The 15175-nt window shown below is 46.3% G+C and overlaps 1 protein-coding gene across 1 annotated transcript in view; it reads left to right on the top strand.

Moving 5' to 3' along the window:
• The first annotated feature begins 223 nt into the window (after positions 1-223).
• ENTPD2 (ectonucleoside triphosphate diphosphohydrolase 2) overlaps positions 224-15175 on the top strand; it is a 39275-nt gene continuing 24323 nt past the window's right edge. Inside the window, exon 1 of the mRNA XM_081847665.1 lies at positions 224-453. Within this exon, the coding sequence (XP_081703791.1) occupies positions 331-453 (123 nt within the window). The 5' untranslated portion in view covers positions 224-330. The remainder of the gene's footprint in view (positions 454-15175) is intronic.

The following is a 15175-nucleotide window of genomic DNA, read 5'->3' as shown; positions in this document are numbered from 1 at the left end:
TCGGCGGTAGCCTGCGCCTGCACAGAGAGGTTCCACCGACCTGCCATCCCCACGCGTGGGGCGCTGATACTTCCCAGAAAGCCCGGTCCAAGCTGACTTGGCAGCTTTGCTAAGAGGAGGAGGAGGAGGAGGAGGAGGAGGAGGGACTCTTCCCTACCTGCCCAGTCAGGTCCCGCCCCGCCTTCCTTCTTTGGCTGCGCCGGCCTCTTAAGCCGCCCGGTCAGGAAGGAGGAGGAGCTGAGCTTCGGAGCAGCGGCGGAGAGCAGGCGAGGCGCATCAGCTCCGGTTTTCGGTTTGCAGCTCCGGTTTTCGGTTTGCCAAAGCCGCGAGATGGGCAGCGGCGGGACCAAGAAGGTGGCGGTGGTTCTAGGCGGTCTGGGCTTGGCGGCGTTGGCGGGCCTCCTGCTCCTCTGCCTGCCAACCAAGGACCTCCGGGAGCCTCCCGCTTTCAAGGTAGGTAGCGCGCGTGCAGCGCCCGGCACAATCCAGACGCCTGGCGTAGCCTCCGCTGCAGCTGGCGTGGAGGTGGTGAATCGGGGCACAGCTCTGTCTCCTCCAGGAAAAAGAGCATGTGCAGAGGCACTCAGCTTTGCAAACTGAGCGGGCTTGCGGCAGCGTTCTGCAGCAGAGCATCTGCCTTATGCGCGGCAGGTCGCAGGCGCAGTTATTGGCATCTCCCAACAAGGCTGGCAGCCTCCTTCGTCTGAGAACTTGGAGAGCTTCCACCAGCCAGAGCTGGCACTGGCAGCGCTAAGCGCGGCGGACCAGTGGCCTGACCCCAGTATAAGGCGGTTTCCTATGGCTCCATTCTGATCCAGCTCTTCATTCAGAACAATGAGGACCGGAGCTTTATTTTAGTAGGGGAAGGGCTGTAGCTCAGCCTCAGAGCGCTCGCTTTGCGCGCAGGAAGTTCCTCGTCCGGTCCTTGGCGTTTCCAACGGGAGTCACACGGGGCTTCTGCCAGTCAGTGTCAGAGGACCAGTTCCTCAAACAGGGAGATGGGATGGGATGTTGTTTCTAACTTCCACTTTTCTGCGGGTGGTGGCAGCGCTTCTCTCCGCCTCGAGTTTCCGAGCCCATTTAATGACCTCCAGTTCAAGTCCGAACTCTTGAGTTGAAAGCAAACCAACTTAAATGTTTTATCCAATTGAAGAGTTCAGAAGATGAAATAAAAGGGCCCCATCTAGGATGCAAAGTTGGAGAGAGCTCAGTGTATTACACAGTTTCCATAGGAACCTCTTCATCTTTCTGTTCAAAAGTTGTGGAGAAGTATCTCCAGTTTGTTTTTCGTTTGGGGTATGTGTGTGCGTGCGTGCGTGTTGAGAGTCATTGGGGACAACGCTCAAATTTTTTTGTTATCCTTATTGCTATTTATTAATTTATTAGCCAACCCCTCATGCTAAGGTTGGCGGGTTACAGCATTAAAACCAATATTTAAAACAACATAAACTCTTAAAGCAACTTGCAACCATAAAAATATGTTGGGTCCTAAAAACACGCGCCTCGAGTGTTAAAAGCGTTGGTCCTTCATAGGCGTGGGGACGTCTCCTTGCTTTGAGTTCTAATGTCGCGGCGTTTAAGGGTTTGTCGATTTAGATGCGTTTTCCAGGTGGTTTGATTGGAGGCGGGCAGGGTTAATGGGGTTGAGGAGGGAAATGGGTCGCTAGGGAGAGGGGACCCCTGACTTAGCATCTTCCTGGTGCAATTGGAAGTTCATCCCCACTCCCTAAAATTGTCATTGATTTTGTTCTTGAGCGGGTGGTGGAGGAAAGGCAGGCGCTTCCTGGGCAGTTTAAAGTTTAGTTTCTGGTGAACAAGTGGGATAGTCCAGCTCTTTGCGCTGTAATTCAATGGTAGCAATTCTTTAGGGGTTTCGTTGGAACCCAGGGCTGAGCCCCAGGGCTGAATCCAATCTCTCTTCATGGAGCGCAACGGAAGATGGTCCTTTAAGGCCCTGTCTGTTCTTGGCTCTGGCGCCACCTATTGTTGGTCTCTCTGCTTTCTGGCTTTCTGAAAGTTTTAAACTGCTGCTGTTAGTTTTTCTTATTGATGATTTTATAATATTGTATTTTTTGTAAGCTGTTTTGAGATTTGGTTGTTGTTTTAACAGTCAAGTGGCAGGCAATTTTTCTGGGTGGCCAGCCACCTTAGCTGAGAAGTGGTGGCTAAAAATGTAACAGTAGCTCTGAGCATATCCAAAGTGCCACCCTACTTACTCATGCTCTGCTTATTAATTTTTTTAATCACCTGTGTTTTAATATGCTTTAATATGTTTGAATATGCTTAGCTGAGATGACAAAGTTAACGTGCTTAATTAGAGAAAAATGTTTACTGACATTTATTCAGGACTGGAAACTTCTTATGGACTTTTTCTAGGAAATAAAATGCTTGTAATATCTGGATTTGAAGATTTGAAAAATGGTTTATAGAAGATAGAATGGTTGGAAATTAATGAGTAAAAACTATATTTACCTGCAGGACAGAGAACCGGGAGTCTTTTTCATAGAGTATTTCTTTCCCTTTTCCCTTTCTTCTTTCATTTATTTCCCTTTTTTCTTCTTCTTTCTGCCTTTATTCCTTTTCAGATTAAACATTTATTTCAGTGTATTATAAAATGATATTCTGTACTGGGTATGAACTTTTGCATATCTTTGGGCAAGTATCAATAAATATAATTAAATGGGGGGGGAGGGAAAATATTTTGAGATTGTTTGCTTACATCTTTCATTTTCAGCTTTTTGGATATAACCTGTATTTGGCTGACCAATAAAGTTGTTGTTGCTGAATAACCACACCCAACCTGCAACCGTCTAAAACCAGAGGCTGATATTTCTGAGTGTGACAGAATAATTTGAGTAAAGGATTGAATGCCTATAATCTCTCTGTTGTATTAATTAAATACTTTGTGTTATGTGTGTGGGGGAGGGGAGGGTCCCGGGTGGCTTTCCTGGGTGCTAAAACTGGGGTATGTCCAGGGAGCAAATCATCTTCAGTGACAGGAACTCTGAATTGGTACCTTATTTATCAGCACCTATAACACACAAAAAACACCATGGTACAAATCTTTCAGATTGCACACCACACCTTTTCAAAGCAGAACGGGTTAAAATGAAGTAAAAGGCCACACATTGTCTCCAGCAAAGTGCCACTGAATGTGCCCATTAATCTAGCACTGGATATTACCCATCTTTACATCTCCTGGTTAATATTAACAAGCTGAGATATTAACAAGAACAACTTCAGAGTGAGTGTTCTTTTAAGAAACAGTGGAAGGAATAAAAAGGGATTGCTGGGTGGACCTAAAGACCCCCCCCCCCGACCTTGTCCACCCACCCCTTTTGAAACCAATTATCAACAATTTGAAGGGGGTGGATCTGCTAAGAAATATTAATGGACTGGATGACAATGCACTTTCTTGCTATCCCTGCAAGGCCTTCAGGGCCTTTGGCACCTGGCGAGGGAGGCACATTTAGTCGCAAAGCCTGCTAGGAAAATTTAATGTCCTGTTTTTGGGGAACCCAGTACTGTTGGCCTCCAGCCCCCATCAGCCAGAACTGCCAATGCTCAGGGGTGTTGGGAATTGTAGTCCAGCAACATCTGAAATGGCCTCAGGTGTTCCTCACACCTGGCCTAGTGGGCAGCTTCGCCCTGTAATAGAAAAATCCCAGTTTATCACACAGCAGCTCTTTCAAGATCTTTCAGTGGACCAGTGTTTGCACCTGACCCTCCCATCTCAGAAACCAACCCCCGCCCAATACTGGCATGGAGTAACGGTCACAATCTTTCTTCCTTTCTACCTCCCTGGAGAGAAAGGCAATCAGTCAGCTCAAGCGCTCCAAAACACTTTAAGAATGCAAGGGTCATCTGTTTAGATCAGGGAGGGCAAGGACTTTGCTGACATAGAACAACTGCCTGGCGTGCAGAAGAGCCCAGGTCTAAGGCCTAAGACCACCCTGGGAAGCTGCTGACAGTCGGAGGAGGCTGGATGGACAAAAGGTCTAACCTGATACAAGGCAGCGTCTGATGTTTAGAACAAGCAATCTGTTTGCTGGAAATAATCCCAGTTTCTGTGCCTCCCTTTTTATGGTGGTTTATTGGATTCGTGTGAGGTATCTTCTTGGGCAGTTTGTAGTTTCTGCTTTGGAGAGATGCCTGGGTTTTTAAAAAATGCAATAGGAACCATCTTCAAATATTTGGAATGCTGTTCTCTCTTGTCTCTTGTTCCAGAGGATAAGAACCCAGATTAGTAGGTGCACATTGCAAGAAAAAAAGGCTTCGAACGAAGTGGTAGGCAGTGGAACAGAATGTGGTTTCTCCTCACTGGAGGTTTTAAAGCAGAGGCTAGATGGCCTCCTTTCAGGGTTATTGTATGAGGAGATTTCCTGCATTAAAGGGGTGAGGGTTGTACTAGATCCATGAGCTTAGCCCAGGGGTCTGCAACCTTTAAGACAAAAAGAGCCACTTGGACCCGTTTCCGAAGAAAAAAAAAACTGGGAGCCGCAAAACCATTGCGACATTTAAAACAAATATATCTCCAGAGCCGCAATCTGACAGTGGGCGGGAAGGTGACGTCGGGACTGTGCGTGACTAATGCACACACCGCCCCCATGCGACGTCACGGCCAGTACAGCACCCGCCACAGTGGGGAGTGTCGGGGTGCACAATGCGCCTCCTCCCCTCGCTAGTATCCGCCCTGGAGCCGCGGCAAAGGTGTAAAAGAGCCACATGCGGCTCCAGAGCCGTGGGTTGCAGACCCCTGGCTTAGCCCCTCATCCATAGCTCCACCCCTCTCTTTTCACAATACAGTGGTACCTCAGGTTACAGACACTTCAGGTTACAGACTCCGCTAACCCAGAAATAGTACCTAGGGTTAAGAACTTTGCTTCAGGATGAGAACAGAAATCACGTGGTGGCGGCAGCAGGAGGCCCCATTAGCTAAAGTGGTACCTCAGGTTAAGAACAGACCTCCAGAACGAATTAAGTTTTTAACCCGAGGTACCACGGTATACACTCATCAAGGTTCTGCTTGCTCCTTTCATATCTATCAACAACAACAACAACACAATAGCAAATATAACAACATAAGCAACAACAGTAGCATTTCAGTACTATAAATACTACAAGATTGCATTAATCTTTTCTCAGAGTTGGCCTTGCTCCTTGGGAACCTCTTCCTTGAACCTTTTCCATCTAGGCATCTGGGTTGCTGAGCACCATGCCAGACAGGCAAGATGCCTTCCATATGATCATAAATTTCCAGTTACGTTTTGGGCCTACAGTATCTGTGTTCCCATCAGCAGGGCAGGTACAATATCTGCTGTCAGGGAAGATGAGGTGAGGTTAGAGCGGGGAAGCCCTCTTGTGTCATCCACACTGTGGAAACTGTTGCCAAACACGCCTCGTTCCACGTGCATTCCTGCCATAAATAAACACAGGGCAGTGTAGGAGTTCTCCGCCTACCCTCCTGGTTTTTGTTTAAATTGTTTGGGGCACTGCTCCTTAGGCCCTCCCCAGAGGAAAAGAGGCAAGAGAGAAAGGTATCCCAGCTATTTGGCAACGAGGATCTATTGTGAAATGGCAATGTGAGCTTAGGAAATGAAGTGGCACATTTAGGCAAGGTCAGGTTAAACATTAAGGATATATATACTTGCCGGTGCAGTTTGCAAATGGAGCGAGGCTGTGTGGAGAGATTGCGAAAGAGACTTCCTTGTAGTCGTCATTTTCTTAGAATCATAGAATCATAGAATGATAGAGTTGGAAGAGACCACAAGGGCCATCGAGTCCAACCCCCTGCCAAGCAGGAAACACCATCAGAGCACTCCTGACATATGGTTGTCAAGCCTCTGCTTAAAGACCTCCAAAGAAGGAGACTCCACCACACTCCTTGGCAGCAAATTCCACTGTCAAACAGCTCTTACTGTCAGGAAGTTCTTCCTAATGTTTAGGTGGAATCTTCTTTGACCACATTTTTGCACCATGGAAATCTCATACTGTATTTTCCTTGTAGGGCACATACCAGACATGCATAAATGTAAGCAGATCTGCTAGCATTTCCTTTTGTTTATCTCGCTGCCCTCCATCGTGATGGAGGCCATTTAGGTGGCTTTCGATGTAGAGAGAGAGAGATATGGTTAGATGACGTTGCTGGGCCGGAGCTCCCACTGTTCCTGATCAATGGCCACATTAGCTGGTGCTGATGGGATCTAGGTCTGGTCTTGGACTGGGTGGGTGACCACTTAGAAGCCACACCCACCATGGCTTCTATGATAGCAGCGTCCAGTATGGTTTCAAACTGGATGGGAAACTGAGATCCCTACCTTGCAGGGAAATGGACTAAATGACCCTCTACAGTTTTATGATTCTATGGAAGAAAGAGTCTATGGATCTTTGCATTTATAGCCAACCTTTCTTCCATAGAATCAAAGTATTGTAGAGTTGGAAGGGACCCTGTAAAATGAAGCGGATGTAACCTTCCAGATGTTGCTGGATTGCAGCTTCGCTGTTTCCCACCCACTGCTATGTTGAGGCCAATGCAAAATGGATTCCACGGAGCCGCAGAGGGTTGAAAGGTAAATAGAACTTCCACTTGCAGGGGCAGTCTACCTCTAGAACAGATAGGGCAGACAAACAGTAGATCACCATCAGCTGCCACCCCCTGCTTGCCCCTTTTGGGACCTACAGTGCTGACTAAGTGAGATGATTGCTTCTCGTTCTGTTTGTGGTTTACCCACTTCCTGCCTCTGGCAGGCTGACATCTCCTGCTGATTTCTGGTGGCAATGCCACGACATAGGCTCACTCTTTTATTATTTCTATTTAAAGGTAGTCAAGATTTCCCACCTGTGAACATGGGATCTGTGGATCCATAGAAGGGGGATGAAGGACAGAGAGGGAGAATTGTGGGTTCATATCTTGCTTCCACCATTCTCGCTCATCATCTTCTTTAATCTGCACCATGGGAAGAGTCACACTGACCTGTGTTACGCAGTCACTGGAAAGCTGTTTGAGAAAAGTGAAATAATATAGAGATTGTTCAGGGGAGTTTCTGCTTTTGGTTACATGCATAGGCTGGGTTGCTGTGGGAGCACTGCATTTGGAGAGTCTCCTGGTGGGGCGGGGGCAGAGGGGGGAGAGAGGCACGGTCTCCGCATGGGCATCCTGCCTTCCACGCTTGGTATGTAAATCTCTTTAAATCCCTTGGCACCCCAGCCAAGTCTGAGAGTACTGCTTTGCCAGGGCAGGAGAGAGCCTTTTAAGAAGCCTGGGAACAATCTTGCACAATTTTGCTGAGGCCTGCATCCAAAAACCTGCCCTGCATGCACAGAAGCCTTTTGGCACCTTGACTTTGCTGGAGGGGAGATCAGGAAAGCCTTGGGGCTAATTCGTGGACTGCAATTGCCAGAGACACTTCCAAGTCGTTTCAAAGTCTAAATCCACAGTAAAAGGATGAGTGGTTTGCATTAACCATGACCCCCTAATGCATTCTCTTTCAGCATGGTTACCTCTCAGCAGTTCTCAACCTGTGGGTCCCCAGATGTTGTTGGACTACAACTCCCATCATCCCTGAGCTCTGGCCTTGGTGATGGGATTTGTAGTTCAACAACATCTGGGGACCCACAGGTTGAGAAAGGCTGCTCCAGATATTATCAGACTCCAGCTCCCATCATGCCTCATCATTGGCCACACTGGCTGGGGCTGATGGGAGTTGGAGTCCAACAAGGTTTTAGGTCCTTGTATCTGTTTACAGAACCTTGAATAGCTTTGCTCCAGGGTACTTAAGGCACCACCTGAATATTTGTATCTCATCTCAGTCACTGAGATCATCTGCAGCAGCACTGCTGGTCATTCTCTGAGTTGGTGAAGTTCATATGAAAGCATCAAGAAACTGAGCCGGTTCTGTGGAACACTCTACAACCAGAGAACCAGCAAATTCCTTCCATTTCAACTTTTAAATGTCCGCTGAAAATTTCTACTCCTTCAGGCTTGGAATACATATTTCCACAAGAGTTAGCTGATTTCTGATTTTAAGCTTTTGATATGGTTTTTATTGTATGCCTTTATGCACAATTGTTGTAAACGCTCTGATATATTTAGGAAGAAGCAACTAAGGGTAAGAGCTGTTCAACAATGGAACGTTCTCCCTTGGGAGATGGTGGATTCTCCTTCCTTGGAGGTATTTAAGCAGAGGTTGGATGGCCACCTGTCATGGATGCTTGAACTGAGATTCCTACATTGCCGGGGGTTGGACTAGATGATCCTTGGGTTCCCTTCCAACTCTACAATTCTATGATTTTATGAATCATCATATGTAAATATTTTTATAAACATCTGGAGGGCCACAGGTTGCCATATGGAGTGCTACTTGATCAGGATCTGAGCCATTCCAGTCAGCCATGCCCCTGTTTTCCATCCTCACTCTGTCAGTCAGTATCCTTTGACCACGCTCGGTCTTTATTCAGCAGTTTTTAGGGTTTTCTCTTTCCACCACTCCGACTGCACTGGGTTTTTTTTTACTGGGTATTTTTGTACTTCTCCAAATTTTGGGGCAGCCCCAAGCCTCTTGACCTCCTTCTTTTCGGGGGGGGGAGGGAGGGTGATGTTATTTTGGCTACCTAAACCTTGACTCTCATAGCCTGAATCTATCAGTCGAAGGAATGATTTGGAACCTTGTTCTGTGACCTCCCAGGACTGATCTCCTCCCATTCCCTTCTGCTCGTTCCTTCCTTCAAGTTTGATGACGCCTCCTCTGGCGTTTCTTCTTCCTTCCTCCAGATTAGCATTCAAGTCACCCAGGAGTTATATAAATGCTGTGCTCTTTCCCTGCTTTCGTTCCTACTTTCCAGCTGGAACTCTCCCTGACTCTCCTGTAACTTTGCCAAAGTGTGACTTCATCTGCAGCCTCCCAGATGAGACAATGAGCAACCCTGAAGCCCTGTTTCTCAATCTCTCTCACTTGGAAGCATTGGTGGGTAGAGCTTTGGGAAGTGACAAAATGTGCTGTCACAAACTGACATGATATCTTAGGAATACAAGGAAGAGCTGGGTCAGGGAAGGGCTGTAGCGCAGTACTAGGGCACCTGCTTTGCCTGAAGAAGGTCTCAGGTTCCCCTAATGGCATCTCCAGGTACGGTGAAACCCTGTAGAGCTGCTGGCAGTCAGTGTAGTGATACTGAGCAAGATGCATCCTGTGGTCTGATGGTATAAGGCACTTAAATGACTACACCCCAGAACAGTTGGCCATAGAGCGAAGCAGAGGGTGGGGAATGACCCTGGACTGAGCCTTAAGTGGTCCCCAGAGCCTGCTGCAATATGTTAACTGTTGCTGGACCGATTAGCAACAGTGATCACAGAGCCATAACTTCACATATGTAAATGGACAACTTCCAGTAACATTCATATTTGACTTCAAAAGTGGAAAGCAGGAATAGCATGGCTTCTGCAAAGGCAAGCCATGTCTCATTAACCTTTTAAAGTTCTCTGAGAGAATCTACAGGCACATAGAGGTGACCCAGCTGAAATGGTGTACTTTGTCAAAAGATTTTTGAAAATCTAAGCACCTCACCCAGGACTCCTGAGTGAGCTTAGCTGTCACGGAATGAAAGGTGGGGTCTTTTTTGTGAACCAGGAGCCTATTAAGAAACAGGGAAAGCAGGAAGCAAAGAGTGGGAATAGATGGACAGTTCTCTAAATAAAGAGATGTAGGAAATGGAGACCCCCAAAGGATTGGTGTTGTGACCTCTGCTTTTTAACTTGATCACAAACTATCTATATGTAGGGATGAGCAGTGAGGCAGCCAGGTTTCCTGGTGCTACTAAATTGTTTAAAACAAAAAAGAGTTTGAGAAGAGCTCTGATAGGACCTCTCCAAACTGACTGAGTGGGTGGTAAAACAGCAGGTGCAATTCACTGTACACAAGTGTAAAGTGAGACACACAAATGAAATAGTAATATCAATTTCATGTTTATGCTCCCGGGTTCTGAGGAATAAATGTGGCCCTCTAGATGCTGCCTTGCAACAAGTCTCAGCATATTTCTGCATTGCAGGGGGCTGGAGTAGATGACCCTTGCAGTCCCTTCCAAATCTACAGTTTATGATCTACGAGCTGCAAGAGTCAAGCAGCATCTTGGAGGGCTTGCAAGGGACTCCAGGTCTTTCCCTTCTTTATTTCAAATCAGGACACAGTGAAGCTGCAGTCAATTCTTCTTCTTGTTGTTCTTCTTTCTGGGAATCCCAGAGATGTTCTTTGCAAAGGTCATTCAGCCGCTGCCAGAATGAGCCCCTGTGCGCTTAGAAAAATTCTTCTCTGTCCGGCAGATTGAGTGCCAGGACTTCTCCAAGAGACTATTGGGCTTGTCTTGGGCTTTTTGCAATGCAGCGGGGGCTGTTTTAATGAGGATCTCTTGAATTCATTCTCTCTCGCTGGTCTCTCTCTCTCTCTCTCTCTCTCTCTCTCTCTCTCTCTCTTTCTTTCTCTCTCTCTCTGTGGCTATTTCCTTTCTCAGAGCTTCAGATAATGTTTTCTGCTCAGAGTTCTGTTTGCACCATGACACAGGTGCAAACTCCTAGGGGCCGAGGGATCTTCGCTCCCCTCCCCCATAAAATATTTGAGGGAGCCCACCCCCATTCATGGGCATTGCCAGTCAAATGGTGTGCATGTTCCACATCTTGTGATTGATTATATGGGGTGGGGCTTATATGGGGTATAGTGTAGTATCAAAATAGGGCTTCTTTTTTTGGCACAATATGGATAGACGTCTTTTCAAAATTTGAGGAAGAGGATTGGCTATATTTTACAAAAACTATACCAATCAGTATCCCTTTATTGAATCCATCAAAACTTATTTATACTGTTGAATTTATCTTAATGCTACCAGCGTTTTCAGCTGTACATAATTATTTTCCATATATTAACTAAACGTTTTCCAATCTTCTTTAAACACATGTTCTTCTTGTTGTCTTATTCTATATGTTAAGTCTGCAAGTTTTGCATATTCTGTCAACTTAAGTTGCCATTCTTCTTTGGTTGGGACTTCGCTCGTTTTCCATTTGGGGGCTAACAAAACACAAGCTGCAGTTGTAGCATACATAAATAACCTTTTTTGACACCTGGGGATTCCAGTCTGAATTATCCCCAACAGAAAGAACTCTGGTTTTTTTTGGGGGGGGGGAGAACCTTTAAACATTCCCCCCCCCCAATTCATTATAGATCACTTCCCAATACTCTTTTACTGGGGCTGATGGGAGCTGTAGTCTAAAACAGCAGGAGGGCACCAGGTTAGTGAAGGCTGCTCAAGAGGGTAGCTCAGGTGACCCATGTAATGTTGGGGTGTCTTTCACCCCAGTTCCTCCCATTCTTAGAGCCAGCCAATTAGCCTTGATGGCCCATTGTCTATCCTGCCATGACAATGAATTGCAATGGCTTGGTCGCTGGGTGTGGATAAATGGATAAAAGCTTGAACTTGGAGTTCATGCAAGCACCTTGCAAAATTTGCTATATAAGGGCATTCTCTGAAGCGGAAACACAAACCCACTCTGCCACCTCCAGCTTTCAGTTTTAGATAAGTTGTGAAGATGAAGGGAAACATTTTCTTGGTGGTGTAAAGAAATTCAGAATCTGGCTTTGGGTCTCTCTCTCTAACTACTGATTGTTTTCTCTTCTTGGGGGGTCTCCTGAGATCCTTCTGCTGCTGTTTTACAACCCAAGCCCCCCCCCCAAAGCCCCCAATGATTAGAGTACAGCAATTCAAGGAAAACCAAAACCTCCTGGGGCCACTGTTACGCACAATTCAATACCAAACCATGTGGGAAGTTGCCTCCCCTGTGGCTCTGCGAAAGTTGCTGCTCTGAGTTGGCATCCGTTCAGTTGGTCTCCTCCAGGAAGTGGAAGCTTCCAGGAAGTGGGGAGACAAGTCTAACATACTCCACATTCTAAGGACAGATCACAACTAATAAATGCTTTTTGCGCGGTGACGGGGAAGCAGCATTTCCTTAGATTTGGACATGCTAGGCGCAAAAGAAAAGTAGCAATGCTAATCGTGGACCCTTCTGCATTTCCAACTTTACTATAAGAAGACATTATTTAAAAGATACCCTTCAAAAATCTAAGGGCATATTGGCATTCCCACCACCACACGTACATACATGTCCCCTCCCCACCCTGTATCTTGCATTCCCTCCAGCAATTAAGCGATGGGAGATCACAAATGCAACTAAGGGCAGACAGGGTCATGTACCAGGGGAGGCAGATGCATGGAGCAGAGGTCTAGCCATCATGGCTAACAGCCATTGGCAGGTGGAGCCTCCAGGCAGTATGCCTTTTGAACAACTACTGCAGGGGCCAGATCATTGATCCACCATGCTCACTGTTGTCTGCACTGACACTCTCCAGAGTTCCAGCTTGTGGCTGTTCCCAGCCATGCCTGGAAATGCCCAGGATTAAACCTAGGAGGATTTTCTGAGGCAAAATGGTTGGCCATTGTACGAAAACAGGATACTGGTCTAGATGGACCAGAGTCCGGTTCAGCAAGGCTCGTCTTACACCCTTATGCTTGTTAAATGGAGCCTCCATTTGCAGAGGCAGTCTGCCTCTGAAAGCAGATGCTGGATAACCAGCGAAAGGAGGCTTTTGCCTTTACGCCCTGCTCGTAAAAGCATCCTGATTGGCTGCTGGAGGTATTGGTTTAGATGGTTCTTTGGCCAGATCCAGCAAGGCTCTTCTTAGGATATGTTGTTGTTCTTTGCACACACACCCCTCTCCTGAATGCATCAGCTTTCCAAGAACTCTGTGAGCTTTACAAGTCATGCATCTGGCAGTCCGAAGCATGTATTGTTTTGGAATTTGCAAGAGTCCAAGTCCCAACTCTAGATTTTTCCACCTAAAGGAGGGTGATAAAAAAACAGACTTCTCTCCAGGCTCTTTTGCAGGGGCCTGTCAAGGAAGCGGGGGGAGGGGGGTTGGAGGGGGGGTATTCCTGGCTGAGGTTTGACCTACAGATGTGCAGGCTGGGAAATGGGCTGCTCTCTGTTGCTGAGCTCACAATACGCTGTTTACGGAAAAATTGGCCTTGTGAATCTTGTAGCTAAATAAGCTCCAGGGGAGCCTTGCTTAAAAATGGGAGGAGAGGCTGGACTGTGGAACAAGGCGGGAGGCATAGATGACTATCAGATGTAGAAGGGAACATGGGCTGGCTGTCGGTCTGAATGTCCCCTTTTGGCTTGGAGTGGTCAGAGGTTATGGGAAAGAGATTTCAAGAGGCAGATGCTGGTCCTGCAATAGGCGGAACCAATGTACAAACTGTGAAGGCAAAGCAAGCGAGCTGCTCTGAGTTCTTAATTCCCTGACTCCAGCCAAACTGCTTTGAAAATCATAGAGCTGTAGAGTTGGAAGATATCGGTCATCTAGTACAAACCTCTGCAATGCAGGTACCAAAAAAAATATGAAGAAGTCCAACCTCTTGCATGAAACCATCACCATTTGCATGCACACATTTTACACAAATGCCCTGGAGTGTTTGCAAACATTCCTCTCAGGTGTATGGTGTCTGTCATAGAATGTTGGCCAACTGGAGCCTGCATCTGTGAGTCTGGATATAGCTGTCATGAATCTTAAATCTGAATTGGATCTTAAGTTCAATTCCACATCAGCCTTCTATTTGTTCTTTAAGTTCTCATGAAAATTTATTGGTATTTTAATGCCAATTTCTGCTAACATTATTCATCTTTTTACACAGCTTTGCCCAACCTTTTATATTTTTTTATTGCAAAGCACAGCATCTTGGATGTCACTGCTATGAATACAGGTACACTGTTCCACACACTTTACCCAGTCTTATGTAATTTTGTGCACATTGCTGGACTGGAGGAGAATGGCATTGCAAAATTCAGAGGAACATAAATATTGGAGGATGGCTGTGTTTTTGTCTGCATATTTTTCGAGAAAGCAAAAATTAGGCAGGCTTACCTTTAAAGGTGATCTGGATGGAATTTCTCCCCCATCCTGAATAGTTGTCAAGACAGAGCCAGGCACTACTAGGGTAAGTGAGGTGCCAGGACTTGTTTGGAAGGAAACTGAAGCAGCGTTACCAGTTACAAGGCATTTTTTGCTTGCTCTGGATACTGTCATGTTGTCTGGGCAGCCTCTTTAGGACAATCAAGTTATTGCTTGAATGCAAACCAGCGAGACATGCCCTAGAAAATTAACTGCCCTGGAGGTGTGTATTAAGTAATCAGAAGGCATTAAGAAAAAAAAACCCATTTGCAAGAATCTCCACCAGATTTTTGACACAGAACTGGATCGTCCAGGTTCTCTGCAAAGTGGAGGGTGAAAGGCTGGTGCTGTGTGTGCATTGTTGCAAATTTGAGGACGTATCCTAAGAAGAGCCCTGCAGCAGCTGGATTGGACCAGAGGGGCCTATCTAGTCCAGCATCCTCTTCTTACAGTGGCCAACCAGAGGCCCATTATGGGAAGCGTGCAAGCAGGGCCTGAATGCAACAGCAGCTCACTCCCCACTTGCAATTCCATGCAACTGGTACTGCCTACAATAGCAATGATGGGTTTAGTTTGGATGTAATCTGAGGGGTCCCTTATAGTCCTGTGATTCTTGGCTGTGTTTTGTTCACCAGGAGCGGGTTTACAGAACAAGGAAGACCTCTAGGGATTATCTTGCTGGTTCTGAGACAGTGTTCAGCTGTCCTGCCTTTTGACATGGAAGCATGTTCCATCAACAGATGGGCTCTTCTGAAAGGAGGTCATTTGGGAACCAGAGAATCATAGAATTGTATTATTGTTGATGACTTCTGAGAGGAAGGAATGGCAGTTCAGCTGTCTCTCTGTTAGCTCAATCTTCTGGTGTAGGGAAAGCAGACTGAGAGGTTTTTTGCTCATCCTACTAGAAAGAAACATTTTACCACCCCTGGTGGGAATGCATTCCAATATGAGGGTTTTGGTCTGATGCACATAAGGAACTGCTACTGGTGCTACAGGTGATAATAGAGAATTATTTTTGCTGTCTATGTTTATGGGGCATAACAAGGATATCAGGTCTAAGGACTTGATTCTGCATTTGCTAATTTCAGCTGGAGGAGCCGGCACTTGACACAGGTAAGATTTTGATAACCTAAACTTCCATCCTGGTACAGAAGGATTTGGACTTTAGCAACAGCAGAGAAAATGATGCA

The sequence above is a fragment of the Podarcis erhardii genome (genome assembly GCF_964252035.2).
Source record: "Podarcis erhardii genome assembly, chromosome: Z".
Taxonomy (NCBI): domain Eukaryota; kingdom Metazoa; phylum Chordata; class Lepidosauria; order Squamata; family Lacertidae; genus Podarcis; species Podarcis erhardii.
The sequence above is the reverse complement of the archived record's forward strand: the minus strand, read 5'-3'. Positions and strand labels throughout refer to the sequence as shown.